General features: G+C 40.4%; 1 protein-coding gene across 1 annotated transcript; it reads right to left on the bottom strand.

The window, feature by feature from the left end:
* Window positions 1–435: 435 nt before the first annotated feature.
* On the bottom strand, window positions 436–14,584 carry degs1 (delta(4)-desaturase, sphingolipid 1). The gene is made up of 3 exons (XM_086180775.1): window positions 14,332–14,584; window positions 4,500–5,242; window positions 436–3,714 (listed from the first exon to the last, which is right to left on the bottom strand). The coding sequence occupies exons 1-3, from the start codon at window positions 14,411–14,413 to the stop codon at window positions 3,568–3,570; spliced, it is 972 nt and encodes a 323-aa protein (XP_086036901.1). The 5' UTR covers window positions 14,414–14,584; the 3' UTR covers window positions 436–3,567.
* Between the last annotated feature and the right edge of the window lie 3,068 nt (window positions 14,585–17,652).

Below are 17,652 nucleotides of genomic sequence, written 5' to 3' on the forward strand. Positions count from 1 at the left end.
TTTTTGGTTTTCTCTGCCAATAAATGCTTAAATGCAATTTGATGAATTTATTTACATTACCTCCATCTACTTTCCATACCGCTTTTCCGTTGAGGCTCACAAGGGGCTGGACCCTATCCAAGATGACAATCAGGCGAGAGGCGGGGTACACCCTGGACTTTGCAGGGCCATCGGGAGCAATTAGGGGTTCAGTATCTTGCTCAAGGATACTTTGATATGGTCAGCAGGAGAAGTGAGGATCGAACCAGCGACGCTTCAGTTGCAAGACAGCCACTCTACCGCTGAGCCATGCTGTCTCTTGCATTAACTCACCATCAAGTATGTTATTCCACATGTGAAGCCAGTATGTTGTTCCCCCAACAGTATGTTTGCCTTGCCAGCTAAGAGATTGGGTCGTTAAGCCATGCTCACAACAGTGACACTGAACCATTCAAAAATTTTTTTTTTATTTTTCAGAGTAAATTCAGCATAGTAACAGCAGTCGTTACAGTTACTGGTTAGTCAAACTATGACAGTAAATGATCAAAATGCAATCTAAATGTGACCCTATTTATTCATTGATGCCTAGTTAAATATGGTGGCATATTACATGTCACAACAATTTATCTTGTGCCATCAATCTTTGAAGGGAATCCAAAATATCGTTACAATAATTTTGCAAATGTCATTGTGAAGTTGAATTTTTGGATGTTAAAATCTTTGCTTTGTGAGGATGCAGCACACCCCAACATAATACCTTGGGCCCTTCTTCTAACTGCAACATTACAGCACTCAAATATGACAACAGCGAAACGTCTTCGAAAGCTTACACAATTTGAACATTTTGAACGAACAGTTTGAGGAGGTGGACAAACATAAGTTTCCTCCAGACCCTGAAACAGAATCGGTGTAATGACATGTGAAAACGAGAGAAGAGGGAGGAACATTCCATCTGGGAAACAGCCTCTCTCTTTATTCACACATATCATTGACTTTAATGAATTCAAAATAAAAAATATGCAATATTAAAATAGTGGACCAAGCCAGTTGTCTGGTTACTTGGTCATGAAGCAAGAGGATAGAACCTCAGCTGTAACTGCAGTCTGAATTACCTGAAATATTACTGCAAGTACAAAAAACAAAGCCCAAAGATTTCAAATGTGAAGACTTTTCATTGACAATCTTTCAAAGTCAATACATTCAAAAAAATTAAGATTACACGAATCCAAGAACTGCACTTTCATTTCAACTGCACCATTCATACCAACTCCTCTTCTGGGTGTTAGTTGCAGTTCATGCAATGTTACGGGACAATCAAGTGTTGGATGTCTAGGGAGAAACACCTTGTTCATCTTGTCTCATAATACCACTTTGTTCCTTAAGTGTCACAGTAGCTGCACGACAAGCAGTCAATTTACATGTTAGAAAAGGCTGAATTACTGCAGTTGTCCAACTAAACTGGAATTTATAAATGAACTTAGGAGGACATACTCCTGTCAATAAATAGATTCTTCCTTTATTTGGGTATACTGGACAACAAAAATAATCAAAACCTATGAGGTATAGGACCATATCACCTTAAAGAGCATGGATTTACACTACATAACATATGGAAGTCCAGAGCTGTTCACCCTGTGGAGGAAACTCATTCTTCAGTCAAACAAAGATGTGCACAAGTAAGTGTTGCGACACAAATCACCCGGTAAATTCAACCTGTTCAAAATGGTATTTTTGGGGGTTTGTGCTCTGGAAAAGAAAAGCAGTTGAGAAAAGGTTCAATTGTACATTTGACACAGAAAACAGCCAATATTAGTCACCCAATGAACTCTAAACATAAGAAGTAGAACAGGGCAGCTAACAGGATGACAGCAATACAGCAACAACTATTCATATGAAAGACTGGATGTATTCAGAGCTCAACTTGAGCCCACTTCAAGATATGATTACACAGGCAGGGTCATGCTCTTCACTAATGGCGAAGCTTCTGTCGTGTTGTTGCCCTCGAATGAGTGTATCTGTAGGATTTGAACAGGAGGATGTTAAAATTCTTTAAGACAAAATGAGACCAACCTCGACATGCTTTGTCCTCAGAAACGTGCTGTTAAAGTTGGAGTAGTGTAGTCCGTGGATTTCTGGGAATGGTTGTACAAAAACATCTTTCTTAAACTTGTGGTCAGATCTATCATGTTTTTGATCTCATCAGCAAAACAAAACCATGATAGTTGCCCTTACCAAGCGGCACATACGGAGTCATGAGAAAGAGGATTTCTTATACTTTTTTCTGCTTTGTTTTTAATGAGCGATGCAATTCCTGCTGTTTTAAGGGCAGAGCCGTCACAAAACTTAACTGACAACCTCGGACTTGGAGCTCTGACTGCTCTTATCACAGCATACAAATGGCATCAGAACCATCCAGAATCCCATCTGTCAATCTTACTATTATTGCAGATCCAAGACCCCCCAGACTTCAAACTCAGTAGGGCACTTCCTCCAGGCACCAGTGATGCACACACTAAATTTGCTTGGGTGAACTGACAAGTTATTTAAATCAAAGATATGACCTTTTGCTTTTCTAGTTCAAAGCCCCCTGTTACTGTTTCATTCACTCAGAATTAATTTTATGAAATCAGTAATGTTAATTTAGCTTCAACTGTTCATTGATCCAAGACCCTGTCCACACCTGGTATTAAGATCTGTCCTGATGTAATCAAATTACTGGTGGACAGCATTGCTAAGACTGTTAATGCTTGGGTTCAAAATGCGTCGACATTAGTCTCATGTGACCACTTTTGAAAGCATTTTGCTTCCCGACTCTACGCAAATAAACATTACACTACATTTTTAATCAGTGTATTTACTGGCAACAATGTTTATTTCTAACAAGCAATATATGTTGATCAAATTGTCAGGTCTGTCAGTCTATCACTGACATTTTGTAATGATTTATTATCAGTGGAGAGGGAGAGAGCAGCTGATGGGCAAGCAGTGCAGCCAGCAATACTTTCCTGTGTTCATCAGCCAAAAATTAACAGGAGAAGAGAGAGAAATAACATTGAGTCTTAGCATGCTCCTGACAAACAAAACACCCAAGATGTGTGATGAGGCCATAATGGCTCTCTGAGCTCTTTCTGCTTCAACAAAGGACATCAGCTGATGAGGTCCTTTAATTCAGCCCAGGACACACTTGTGTTCACACTACTGAAAGAATGTGACTAAAACAGGCTTAGAGCAGCTCTGAATGTGGTATCAGATCTCCATGCGTCTGAGTGTGTTCACACCTCATCTAAGAGCTGTCCACTTTAACAGATCACTGAGGATGCATCTTAATGCAAGTCTAAACAGGGTCATCATCTTTGAGCAACCAGTCCAAAGCACAAGCCATGATTATTAAACAGAATCTCATATTTTCAATTAACATCACTTGTCTTGGTCAGCAGTTACGCACAACTTTCTTTGTCTTCCTGTGGAGAAAAGCACACTTGCAAATGTGTGCACAGTCTTTGGATCATTTTCCAATGTTTAATGTATTAATCTGTCGAAGCCGTTAAGAGGACGGTGAAGCAGGCTGCTGTCGTGGTTAGACCAGAGTTACTCCTCTTTGACATCTCCTTTCAGCTTCCTCTTGACTCTGGAGTATGGGCTGAGTGTATCGTCGATGATGAAGTCATAAAGGACCTTCACCCATGATGTGTACTGAGGCAGGTCATCGTAATACTCGGCCGCTATTTTCTTCACCTTGAAACCAGAAAGAAACAGATCCAGCAGTCAGCTCCGACCAGAAAGACTTGTTTTATACAGGTTTTAAATGTGGTGATCATTTGAGGTTTCAATTTTGTTTCCACAGAACTCAAACCATAGGGTTGCTGCTGTTTCTGTTGACTGATGTGATTTACAGTGAGTTGACAGAACATAAAGTCTATGGGTCATAAATTTGTCCATCACTAAACTCATTGCCTTTGTGATGCTACGAATACCCTGTGTAAGAGAATGTTGCAATTGTAAAGTAAGCAGAGTAATACTTTCCATTATGTCTTTAAACAGATTCTGCATATAAAGACAGAAACTGTTGGCAAAGATGAAAATGATGGGACAGGGAAGCTTCTGGTTTCCATTTTTCATTGGAGTAGATTTGACTGCTCAAGTCTGAACAAGCCTCGACTGCATTCACGTTAACAGTACATAAGAGACAGATCACATTGGTCAGAATGCAAGGTCAGGAAAATGTATGTAATGTGATGATTTTAAAAATTTGTCGCAGTGGTTTTAACTGTTAACTGAGGGTCCACTCAAGATTGCAAATAACATAGCCTACGGATATTTTTAGAGAGTGGGTCAACTTAAAATATTAAAATCATAATGAAACATTTGTGTAACTATCTGACAATTGACAATCCAGAGGGACAATGTGGACAATCAAGTCCCGCTCGTCTTATGACTTTGTTGTGCTCCCTGCCTCAACAACTTTGTCTCTATTCATTTCTTTCTATGTCTATGCCAGTGAATTAGCAAGGGATACCAACCATTGGTAGCCTACGTCCTGGGATGCTGGGGAAGTCATGGTGCTCATTGTGGTAGCCAACATTGAAGGTGAGCAGGTTGAGGGAGCCGTAGTACGAGTAGGTTTCATGACCCTTGAGGAACATATAATGTTCAGCTATGAAGTGGCCAGAAATTGGATGCAGACCCATCCCCAACATGGAGCCAGCCAGCATGTAGACCACAGGCTTGGCCCCCCACAGCCAATAGAGCAGGATGTCAAAGCTGAGCTGGACGGCCACATTTGTCACCTCCAGCTGAGTGATGGGTTTGGGGTTGATGCAGAGGGGGCGGATGGCATAGAACAAAGGCTGCAGAATGATCCAGATGAACTTGCGGAAGCGTGTGCAGAAGAACCAGCCTTCAAACTCTGTGGGGATGTCTACATCTATGCCATCTCCACCAAGATAGCGATGATGGTCCAGGTGATATCGCTTGAAAGAAGCAGAGTAGGGCAATCCGATAGGCAGGTTGGCAAACATGGCAAAGTAGCGGTTCCACATGGCCTTGTTGTTTCCAAAGGCCGTGTTGTGGGAGATCTCATGGATAGCCAAGGTCATTGAGTGGTTGATGCAGCTGCCAAAGGCGTAAGTCCAAAACAAAATCCATTTCCAGTCCAAGTCTTTGACTAAGTAGAAAGCTAAAAACTGTATAGCCACCATCATGCACACAATCCATTTCAGCCTAGGGTCAGGACCCATCAATGACTTGATTTGTGGATATTTGGCTGTGGGAGAAAAAAAGAGAATTAAGTTAAATTCAGGACATTCCTATATTATTAATGTGAAATAATGATCATCACCATATGGGATATCCAAGCATTTTAATGTTCAGAGTTCTGTCAACAATCTATTATTAACTTCAGGGCAACATGAAAGTAGAGGAGGAGTCAACATCAGTGGATCATTTGGAGCTGTTGGCTCCAGACCATGTGCTGGTCCTACTTGCCTTGTCACATCTCACTTTTCCACAATCTAGACAGTCAGTTTGATGTGAGAGGAGGACAGACAGCAGAGGGACAGCATGAGGGATGGCAGCCACTTCCACTGCCTCTCACGTGCAAGACAGACTATTTAGGGATGTGGGGCAAAATACAAGTTCTATAGAGTGGTAGGACTAATTGGTTATGACGTAACATTAGAAGCAAAACACTGGTGAACATGTGACGCTTTAGAAAAACCGTAAACTTTAGAAAAATTGTACATTCCTGTGAATAAAGAGCCTTGACCACAATACACTTGAAAAAAAAATCGCAGCATCACAGATTTCTTCTGCAGGGTGAGAGCTGGACCACCCACCTCTGACTGGAGGAGCACCTCCATTTAACAGGGCCAGCAAAATGTTGTTAACATTCTTTTATATAAAAGTAGTGTGCAGAGAGCCAAATCAACTGCCTCTGGCAGTATTTAGCCCTCTGGCTCTGGGCTGATTTAACATGGTAGAAAAAGTGTTGAGCTTTCCAAATCATGAAATGATGATTTTTACATATTTTGAAAGAAATGTCCAGAATGAGTGTAGCGTCAACATGTTTCATCCCAGTACAATAGTATCACAAATTTACAGCTTAAAAAAAACTGTTTTAGTGAGCAGGACATTTTTCAATTGTGAAATGTATTGTTCAGTCCCACTGCTCTCAGATAAGGCATAACCCAGCAGCAAAACAAAAGCGCATGGAGAACATGCTGAGGCTCATGCCAAGCCACTACTTCATTCTAAACCAAGGAAGAATGAATTGGCCACAGGATTCAGTGTGTGCACTTTAATAGAGTAGCTTTCCATAGGGAAAACATAGCTGATGGTTTCAGAATTGCTGCTTAAATCTGCAGTTGATAATTTTAAACTTTTGAGAATCTGAGATTTTTGTGAGCAGAAAGTAGTGAATTTAACAGTAGCACATCACATTGTTGTTGTTGTTTTTTTTTACCACACCCAGCAGTTGTAAGAATGTCAAATGATCTAATCAACTTTTACTTTTGGTTTGGTTCTCTAGTAACTCCAGAAAGTTCTTAGGGCCTCTAAGGGCTCTTTTCAGCTGTTTGCACACACAGCTACTTCTCTAGGGAGTTCAGATGCCTTCTGCGTGCTTATGAAATATTTAGCCTTTCACTCTCAGACTTGTTTGCTAGATAACCTAGTCAAAATCCCTCAACCAAAAAAATGGCAGGCATTCATTTGACCAATGGGAAGTACCCGTGCATAGCAATCTTACACCTACTATGAAGCCCCATAAAGAAAAGCAGAGCTGCTGGTTAACTGATAACTGTCTGCAGGTTCACCACAACAGGATTTCCATTTTATACATGTAAAGAGAAGGATGAAAAAGTCTATAAAACTGAGCTGGAGGCCAGAGCTGTTAGAAAAGAAGAAACCCACACTGCCCTTGGTAGATGTTTGCACTTACTTGGTGCCTTTTTGATTTGTCAGATTGTGAAGTTGTACTTTGAGTTGTAAACCCTACTTGTTTGTAAAGGATGTAAAGAAACAAAGCATCTTATAATATAACACAATCTAACAGAACACTACCACACAAAAGCTTAAGTACATAACACAAAGTGTTATGGACAGTCACATGGAGCCAGGATTCAGGTTTCCTGGCATTCGCATGCACCTGATTTTGGCGCTGTAGAAATACAGAAGACAGAAACCTCATTTTAAGTTAGCTCGTTGATGAGTGATTAGATCTAAACACAGACCAGGCCACTAAAACTATACAAATCTCCACCCACCAACTGATACTGAAAGCAAGCTAGCATAAGAAGTCAAATAATAGCGTGCAGTTAAAGCTGTAATCAACTGTGGCTGGTCTGAACATTATACAAAGAACAGCTAACAATCATGAGAGCAGCATGTCCATTCATTAACTAATGTAAAGCTCTTATAACATGTCTTGGAATGAGTTAATGGGTTGGAGTGGTGTATGTTACACAGTGTAAGTAGCATTAGCCCTTCACTAAGCTATCAATGATGAAGCTGATAGTGATCAAATGTGGACTTACAGACTCATACTGAGGCCTAAACTGCCACCATGACAGTCAATTGCCCTACAGCTCTTTCCAATTTTAGCTGTGTAGTTTGTGTTTTTACTAAATAACCACACTCACATCAAATTAAAAACTGTTATATTGTGTGATATCACATCATAGCTAAAGACCGTCTTACAGCATAAAGGATCTTGTCTGCCATGAGAAAGGTATAATGGGTTCATTGGAGCACACAGCACCAGATAAACTAATGGTTTCTACCTCAAAGGCTATCATCACTCACTACACCCCCAGCAGAGCATATTAGGGCACTAAGCAACCACAATAGTCATCCTGTGAAATAACCTGGAATGATTAGTATTAGTGGAATTAATCAGGGTCATTATCTGTATATACATGAGGATATATGTAAATGTAAGGACAATTTAATTCCTTTATACTTTACTATTTTTTTTCATAACTAATCAAGCAGTACACCTGTATTTTGTTTTATGCATCGGTATGATAATACAAAACATGACCAACGTACCAGAAAATTCTTGAAAAATGTGCCATCATTAACATTCAGTGTGACGATACATGTAATGAACTTTCAAATACACAGATATTGGTCCATTTAGGGACAGTCAGTCAGCAATTTGTTACTGTTCATGCAATCTGACAATCAGTGAGGTCAGATGGCTGAAAGGCAGCTTATCCTCTAAGATAACAGTGATATTACTGAGAACTCAGCTGGAACTACACAGTAAAGTCAACCCTTTTATCAGATCTTTTTATCGGTGACAGCAGCCCAGGGAGCAGTAAATGTGTGGGGACATTTCAGGTGACCTACTGAAGATGTTATTCTATTTTTTTCTATTTTGTTAGTGAACAAGAAGAAGTGTAAAACCTACATGGGGATGGGTTTACATTCTTTTTAACAGTTCACATTTGATGCCACCTCAAATCAGTGGCCAAGTCTGACATACAACCAACAGATCCATCATAAACCCTACCAGCACTGTCCAATCCCTGTAAAACATAAAGATCTTACGCAGGACCTGCATACTCCCACGGGGTATCTGGTAACAATGTACTACGGTACAAAATTGTAATCCCGAAATGTCCTGCTAGTAGTTAATTTATCTACATAATTAGATGTACTAGTTTTTCATCACCATAAGGTCATACAGCTCAACTGTGACCACCCACATTCCGAGCAGCTGTGGTTCTGAAAGTAAATTTCCAGTTCAATTCCTCTATTGATATTTCAACAAATTCTTTAAATAATGAGTTTCACAGCAGGAACCAAGAAGACCAGTGAGCAGATAAGTCAGGAACATAAAACATTTGATTGGTGGTACCTACAGGTACAACATTATTTTCAAAAAGAGATCCATACTGATGGGATTTTAGACTCCAATAAGATAATTCAACTAATGGTTCAAGCTTATACTAAAGGTACTAAATCAATAGTTTTAAGACTTTACCAAGGTGTTATTGGAAACTTGGGAAATACCACAGAATATATTAAAGTAAGATGGGAAAAGGATTTGAGAGAGAGCGTAACTACTGAACAGTGGGAAAACGTGCAAGACTACCTTTTCTACAACTTGTTCTATGTACTGGCATGAATCAGTAGGAAGAATCTTGTGAGATATTTCATTACCCCTAAAATGAAACCATATCTGGCAGCTTCACAACAAAGATGTTGGAGAGGTTGTATGGATGATGAAGCAAATCACCTCCAGATCTTTTGGGGTTGTCCTAAGATTCATTTATTTTGGTGAAATATCTGTAAGTGTCTACAGCAAATTCTTGGACAACAGATCACACCATCATGTTTCGTTCTCTATTTGGGTGACCTACTAGGAGGGATGACAAACAGTGACAAATACCTACTGAAAATCCTGACTGTTGCTGCTAAAAAAAGCAATAACTCGGAAATGGCTTCAAAATGACCCACCTACTGTGGATGAATGGCTCCGAATTGTTGAACAGATCCATGAGATGTAAAGATTGACATTCCTACTACGGCTGAAAAGCAATTTGTATGCTGCAAGATGGTTAAAATGGACAACTTTTTTGTCAATGCGAGGACATAAGAAATGGTTTATTTCCTCCCTCCTGCCTCTAATAAGACCACCCCGACTGCTCCCGTCCGTCCAAGAAATTTAATAAATGCTGATGTAACCTATAAAACTGTTATGATGAAGACATGGCAACAACTGTTCTGTACTGTGACTGTTATATACCTACTATATGCTGTTGTTAATAAAAATAAATAAAAACTTTATAAAAAAACAACATATGATTGGTCAGGAATATAACAAGAAAATGGAGAAAAGGGCAGTTACAAGACATAATTATTTTAAAGTTATGGAACTATTCACCCATAAGCCACTACAAACAATATTTCTGGCCCAACATTGTTTGAAATATTTTCACTTTGTGACAAACTGACTACTTCGCTGTTGCTCGCTGTCAGTGAACATATAATATAAAAATTTCCAATGTTTCTCAAGGAGAAAGGAAAATCATGTTTACATAGCCTCCAACAATGGCAGGAACTTGTGAGAGTTATAATAGCAGTGCTAGTTAAGTGTATTTCCAAGATAACAACACACTCTACCAATCACAGACAAAGCTGCTAAACTTTTTGACATAGGTAGTGCAGTGCTTGTCAGCTTGGCTTGATTCTGCTGTTTTCTTTTCCTTTTATGATGTCACCATGCACCCAGCAAACTCACCTGGCTATGGGCTGGTGTGTTTGCTTCATCAGTCATTGAGGGAGTAGATATGACCAACATGTTGTGAGTATACAAATGCACTAAATGGCGCTAATGTCTGAAAATGTCTTTTCCCACTGTAAAAGATGTGTCCAACCCAATGCAAACATGTTATTTCAGACATAAGTGTCAAAAAAGGTCAACCTTACAATTTTAAATTTAGCTTGACTCATTCATAAACAATTAGAAAATGTTCACCTAGTATGTAAACGCTCTACCTACAAATTCATTATTGTGAACATAAATGTCCCAGATAAAGTTCAAATAGAGCAATTAAAGGTTGGCAGCAGGTGAAAGGTGGCCCCAGTGGAAACCTGTCATATATGATAAGTCATGTCAAGCTACTAACTGCGGTTTACTGTGCAAACAATCAGCTGTTGATAAGCAGTTGATGTGTTTAACAACTCACTGAACACAGCTAGCCCTGCCACTTTCACACACCTTAAGCTACCGAAGAAGGAAAAGTTCAATATAACATGCATTCAAAAACGCAACACAAAAAAAAATACCAGCACCAAGGAAAGTACTCATTGTCACTCTTTAATCAATAGAATACCACTGTTTTCTTCCCATTCTGGATCCTTTAAATTTGATCAATTAAAAATATTCTTATTCTATGTTGTAACACAATATATCATCCTGGTGAATAATGGGTGCAAACAATCAATGTCAAGTCTTCCTGCTTAACCATTTAAAATTAATTTGTCTTAATCAATACACTAACCAGACTCAAACTGTTTTCTTTCAAATTTGCTCAAACCTGATTTTTTTTATTACACTGGAAAAAAAATTTAATGAATGATATCAGATATGAATTACTTGCTTCTGATCTGAAGATCAAGCTGGGAAGTTGGATTTTATGTGATTGCAATTCATTTTCATTTAGATATGACTTTCAACAAAACTGCTAAAGCCAAGAAAGCTTTATTTAAAGATTTGTTTCAGTGAGTTAGGTGAACCTGGAACCGTTTCCATTATAAAACAAAAAAATAACAAAAAGTGTTTTTGCTTTGGCTCAACTATATCTTTTGGAAAGAATTTCAGAATCAGCCAAACTCCTAATTGGCAAGTCGGTTAAAAAAAAAAGAAAGAAAAAAGATTCAGCATGAAAATTGTAATCCAATGTGATACAAGGAACAATAAACGAAGATAAGTCTGACTGCTTGCCAACGGGGAGGGTCATGCAAAGAAAGACTCAGCAAACACTTCATCCGATGTGATCACAGGCTGTGACCTTTACACCAATTGTGACAGGCCTCAGGTATGTAATTGTACACAATAGAAGGAGCTCTTGGAATGACAGCAAGGATGTCTCTGATACAAGGTCAGAAACGGATGATTTATCAGGTTTTCTACAAAAGCATGACTAATGTCTCAACAGTAACAGATTAAAGTGGATCTAACCCATTCCCTAATACCCCTTTCATACTGAAACACGCATGTCAAAGCAGGTTTTTGTACCTGCGTTTGCTTGACTTCAGGACGCATTCAGGCTTCCAGCAGATGCGGGTCTGAGCTGCCACTGTGAGGGCTGCATACCTGTGTTTTTCTCTCTCGTATGTCAACGTGCTGACATCATCATTACACATAAAAATGCGCCTTGTCTCAAAATGCCGGTGATGTTCCCATAAATCACAGTGTACCGTACGGTTCCAGAAATCTGCCGCCGGATCGCCTCTTCATCACGGATGATGAGCAGGTCACAGACTTCAAGAACTTGCCAGTGTCCTGCCATAATCGAATAAAAAAGACATGCAAGATCGCTATACAAGTTGTCGCTGTACAAGTTATGTATATATATTTTCATGGTCGTGCTAGCGCAGTTCACGTTAGGGTTCCCCGATTATTGGGAGTTCCCAAGCATAGACTAATTCACGTAAGATCATACATGTTAGTTTTTTTTTAGAAAAAAAGGAGTGAAATAGACATCAACAGGAAGACTGATCTTATGGCAGAGGCCAAAACTTTATGAAGAGATGAGTGAGCAGCTCTTACAGCCCAGCCCCATTTTTTAAAAAATTTATTTTATTCCACAGCTTCCACAATGACAGCCTGACAGGCGGCACAGTGACAAAATCAGAATGCGACAGGAAGGTCGCGGGAAACCTGAGACAAAGGGGGTTGCCTTTTTCACACTGCAGGCAAGCCCAGCAGAGCCGAGGTGAGCCGCTAAACACTTGGGTCGCTTGGAGGGTCGGTGGACGCGGGACGAAATGCCGAGTCGACCCTTTCAGACTGCCCAAACACCCCACATTTTTGGTGCAGCGTGGAAGGGGCTCCAGTCTTTAACTCTGAGGTTGGACTCTGAGGAAGCACAGTTATGGTAACACCTTGTCTGTTCACACCTGATCCAATCACAAGTGGGTCAGTTCACACATGCCATTAGAATCCATCTTTTATTCAGATTTTACTTGCTTAGTCAGTATTCAAATAAACAGACTTACTACAGCGGTCAGGCCAGGCCACCTCCGAAGTGGAGAGACTAAATACAGCTCAATGTATTCACACTTAACACGGGCTAAGGAGGGACAAGGTCCAAGGGTCTCTTGGCAATGCTGCATTCCAAAAAAGCTTACATGAATAATTCAAACCAGGAGACAAGCCTGCTGTTAGTGCCCGTCTTTCTCCATCCATGGCTATGTTCCCAACACAATGAATCCACTTCTTGTTGACCAAATTAACTTAAGTGCCTGTTATGTTAACAGTGAAAAAATATTAAACATACAAAAACAGTACACTAAACTTACACCACATTAATCATCCAGCAGGCCAACTAGTTTTCATAAAAGGCCACTTCAATATAAAGAAGGCATTTTGTGCTTGACCAAATCGAACAACATACAAGGTGACAGAATAAAATCTTACAGTGAGAACTCATGAGCCCCCAAAACAACATACTGGGCAACCAAACTTTCCTGCTGTGAGTTTAAGCAACAATTTATTCCAAGTGCAGATTTTCTTTATGTCAGGCTTGCAGGCAAGGTATTCCAGTAATGCTTGACACTGCAATCTATCCCTGTAAGGTACTACTGTCAATATGACAAAAATTTAATGCATTTGTGGTTATGCATGCAACAATCTACTGTGGGGATTGTTGAAGCTGTTGTGTTTTTCATTCTCAAGATCTTGCTGCTGATTTGTTACCCTTCATCCACACCTCTGAAATGTTGCAGGATATGGACTTATTGACTTCAAGCTTGCATGTATAGTAATGGCAGAGTGTGCAATGTAAGTTCCTTGTTTTCTAAAGATCCAGTGGTGCTGGTTGAATTACACGAGAAGCAGAAGACATTTGACCCCATACCCCATACACAATAATTAATGAATGGAAGATTATCAAGTCACTGACTGCAGCAGCTCTAGTTAATTTACACACAATATCTCAACGGCCTAAAAGTGACAGGATGGGGCAAATAGAAAAAGAATGGCAAGTGTGTGTGCGTGGTTCTATTTGTTGCTGTTAGCTGATGTAGACGTACATAAATGATTTGAAGCATGCGCATAAAACTTGTTTCTTTAAATTTCTCGAAAACCTACAAAACATTGCCTCAATAACATGGGAGTCGTGCCAGGGGCCTGTATTGACCGTTCGGCTGTGCTCGATCGATCACGGCTGGATACCGTTAGAGCAACTTTACTGCGAAGCTTAACGCGGAGTTATGTCATTTCAGGGAGTGGCGTTATTCCTGCATGGCAAAAGTTAACATTAAGCTAACCAGTTTCCACTAGCTTGTCAATATTATTTATCAACGACTTTATATATCTTTATAGTACGGCGTTGACTGACAATCCTTGAGAAAAGAATAACTTGGAGTTTCAGTCCAGGTAACTACTAAATTACACTTAAGTTAGCTAGCGTCAAATGCAACGAAGGATATAGAACCGTTAGCTTCATTAGCAACCCGTGTCTGCTACTATGTTTAGTTTAATTTTAAATACACCGCTAACTTTAAAACGTTTACCATTTCATAAAAATGCACATCCATCTAATTCACATGGTTAAATCATGGTTGACCAGCGTTATAGTTGTATCCCAACTTGCTAATGGACGAGCTAAGTTAGCTCACCCAGGATCTCTTTTCTCCTGTCGGCGTGTGGCTGGTCAGTATACACCCATTCGTAGTCCTCACGAGCGACCCGGTTCCCCATCTTTATCTTCTGATTTCTTGGACAAACAAGTATCAAAAAATAACAGCAGGTTTTCAAAAAGACCTTCGTCTCTTATCTATGATCTTCCCCTCTCTCAACCTCTCTCTAGTCTGACGTGCCCAAACATCACTCAGCTTCTGATGACTCGGGTGCTCCTCCCAGTAGCCTTGTAACCGGATGGCATGTTTCAGTCTAAGCATTACATAATACTGTAAATGTCGCGCGGTCTTGCTTTATTCAAGCTCTGCTTCCCAAAGTGCTTGTGGTTACATGAATGAACTTAAGTTTTTGAGTGTGACACTCAATCCCATGTCTCATTTTTACCCTTACCCTTTGTTCCCTGCCCCGTGGGACAGATTCACAAGAGGTAGGAGTAGAAAATGTTCCCCGAAGAAATGGGACAGCCTGTCGTGAACCCATTTGTCATCACAAGTCACAAAGAGCTCATATAAATGTCATATAGCAATAATGGTAAATCACAATGACATTTTCCAATTATCTCATGGATACTGAAAAGTACACGTGGTTGTGATTGCCTCATAACTTAAATTTCATGCATAGAATGACCAATCAACTCACCAAAACACAGCTTCTTTGCCAGGGTAGAAAGCCCTAGCAAACTGCATAGGAGTTGCAAAGTTCAGCAACTTCACTGCTCGACTTCAAATAAACTGAGGGCATCATGTGTCAAGTCTGTTAGATCTATGACACTGAGATGTCACAGAGCTCCAAAGCTATCGGGCCGAATCATGACTGTCATTCTGTCACTAGCTGTCTCCAGCTCCAAACTTGGGCACAAAAATCTCTCTACTCCCTACACAACTTGAAGGATGTAGTCATATCACAACTCTGCCAATAAAACCACAGCATCTTCACTGTCAGTCTCCCTTTGAAGTAGCATCAGGCTGGAGGACAGTCGACCTTGGCTGTTACAGAGTCAAAGTGCCTGGTGTAGGTAGAGTTCAGGGAAGCCATGGAGAACGATTGACCAACACACTTCTGGAAAACCATTTTGCCACCTCAGGAGGGGGAACCATCTAAGCAGAGTATAAGAGGAATGGGACACTGTTGACCTTATCTGAGTAAGTAATTAGTTAATGGAGGGAACACTTTGAAGAAGTCCTGAACCCAACTAGCCCACCCTCTATTCCTGTGGGAATCGGGGGCAGGGCTGTATCTTGTCACCTATACTCCTTGTATTTTCATGGAGAGGATTTCAAGGCATCATTGGGGCATATTGGGTACATTCCCCATTATGTGCAGATGTTCTCTGGTGCCTCCCTGGCTAAGTTAGTGCTGATGGTGGTGGTAGTGGTGGCTGACAAGAAAACATATTCAGGTGAAAACAATTTCATTGGATCCCTCGCCCTGCACAGGACGGTGGTATCTGTAGTGACATGGGAGGATTGCTACCTTCTTTTGTGGGGAACTGGTCATGATCCTTTAAACTGATGCAGAAAAGATGCCCAGGAGATTTCTATTTATTGTTGGAGTGGAGCATCTCCTTGAATGTGGCTTAAGAAATGAAATGTATTGACAGCCCAGATAGCTGTTTGCCAGCCATGTCACAAATATGGGAGCAACATGCAGGTGTCCAAGTGGTAACGGAGACTCAGAACATACTGGTGCCTGTCAAGATCTTGCTTGCAGTGAGACTAGAGGATGGCAGAGGATTTTACAGCAGAGCCAGCGAGTAATCCATCCAGTGTTCAGCTAGCAGGATGAAAATTCAAAACATTTAGGGTTTGAAAAATGTGCACCATATTCTCAGGTAATTATTTTCTTCTCATTTTATCAACTGTACACTTGAAGTTTTTGTATTTTTTTCCCCTGCATGCCAGTTGATGATAACGATAAAATTCTTGCAAAAACAACAAAATACCTAGATCATATATTCATTAATTATACTTTGTTTCCTATAATCTGTCACATTAAAATATATTTTAAAAATGCAAACGTGTAAACAATGTGAATCCCCCTTCAAAACTCATAACTGGCTGATGTCATTCAAATTTATAAATGTTCAGTAGCAATGCAGACATGCTGTTTTGTTTTGAATTGGCCATAGTGTGTTTTATAGCTCCTCCTTGGTAAACCTGCATTTTTTGCAATTTTGTTATTAAACAATACTACATATTCAACTAACTAGTGTAAAACTAAAAGTTTTTATGCCAATAATTCCAAACTTATGTTCTAAATACATTTCAAACATGACAGAAACTCTATTGTGAATGTGTTGTATACACAACAGCTGTATCAGTATCAGACACGAGGCCTCATTGTCCAGAGTGATGTACAGAAGCCTGAGAATATTCCTCACCAACAACGCCACAGCCATGTGTTTAACAAAAGAGTACTGTCCCTTCATATAAGGCCCACAGGGATCTCATCAAGCCTAACTGGTACAACTGGGAGTAAGCATGTGGATAGCAGAGACAATTACTGTTAAATGAGTTCACATTGTTAATCACCAATGATTACAATGATTCATAATATGCAGACCTCTTTTAAAGTGCACACAGCTTAAGATCATATGTGACCAGCACCTATTTCAGCAATAGACAAAAGCGCTGAACCCCACCACATGTTCCCTGACTGTGAGTTATCTGATGGCAGAGAGTCTGCAGTAGTAGAACAATGGAACATATCTGGTTTTGTTCCTCAGAAAGTTTAAGGACTGAAGAAAGGCATGGATAGGTCATCCTTCACCCGTCACAGTAACAAACACATGTGTTAGGTACAGTATTTTGCAATGTGACCAGTAGTTTGAATGCAAATCAAGAAGGCCTTGACAGGAAAGGGAGTAAGGGGTTGTTGATGGACATGAGGATTGATTTGACTTAGTGGATTTTGCCCTCGGCGGCACGGTGGTGCAGTGGTTAGCACTGTCGCCTCACAGCAAGGAGGTTCCGGGTTTGAGTCCCAGCTCGGGCATGAGATCTTTCTGTGTGGAGTCTCCATGTACTCCCCATGCCTGCGTCGGTTCTCTCTGGGTACTCCGGCTTCTTCCCACCATCCAAAGCCATGCAATTGGGGACGAGGCGAATTGGATACATTAAATTGACCGCAGGTGTGAATGGTTGTCTGTCTCTCTGTGTTGGCCCTGCGATGGACTGGTGACCTGTCCAGAGTGAACCCCGCCTCTCACCTGTAGCTGCTGGGATAGGTTCCAGGAATAAGGGGAAGACAATGGATGGATGGATTTTGCCCTCAGGCTTCAGTAGAAGCTTGATCTCACA

This window comes from Aulostomus chinensis, chromosome 16, assembly GCF_037954235.1.
Source record: "Aulostomus chinensis isolate RoL2024-O1b breed Wild chromosome 16, RoL_Achi_v1.0, whole genome shotgun sequence".
Lineage (NCBI taxonomy): Eukaryota > Metazoa > Chordata > Actinopteri > Syngnathiformes > Aulostomidae > Aulostomus > Aulostomus chinensis.

Coding starts and splice junctions, on each gene's coding strand:
- degs1 (XM_086180775.1), bottom strand. CDS start 14,413: ATGGGGAACCGGGTCGCTCGTGAGGACTACGAATGGGTGTATACTGAC. Junction 5,243..14,331: donor CAGGAGAAAAGAGATCCTGG/GTGAGCTAACTT, acceptor TTTCTCCCACAG/CCAAATATCCACAAATCAAG. Junction 3,715..4,499: donor CAGGACGTAGGCTACCAATG/GTTGGTATCCCT, acceptor TCTGGTTTCAAG/GTGAAGAAAATAGCGGCCGA.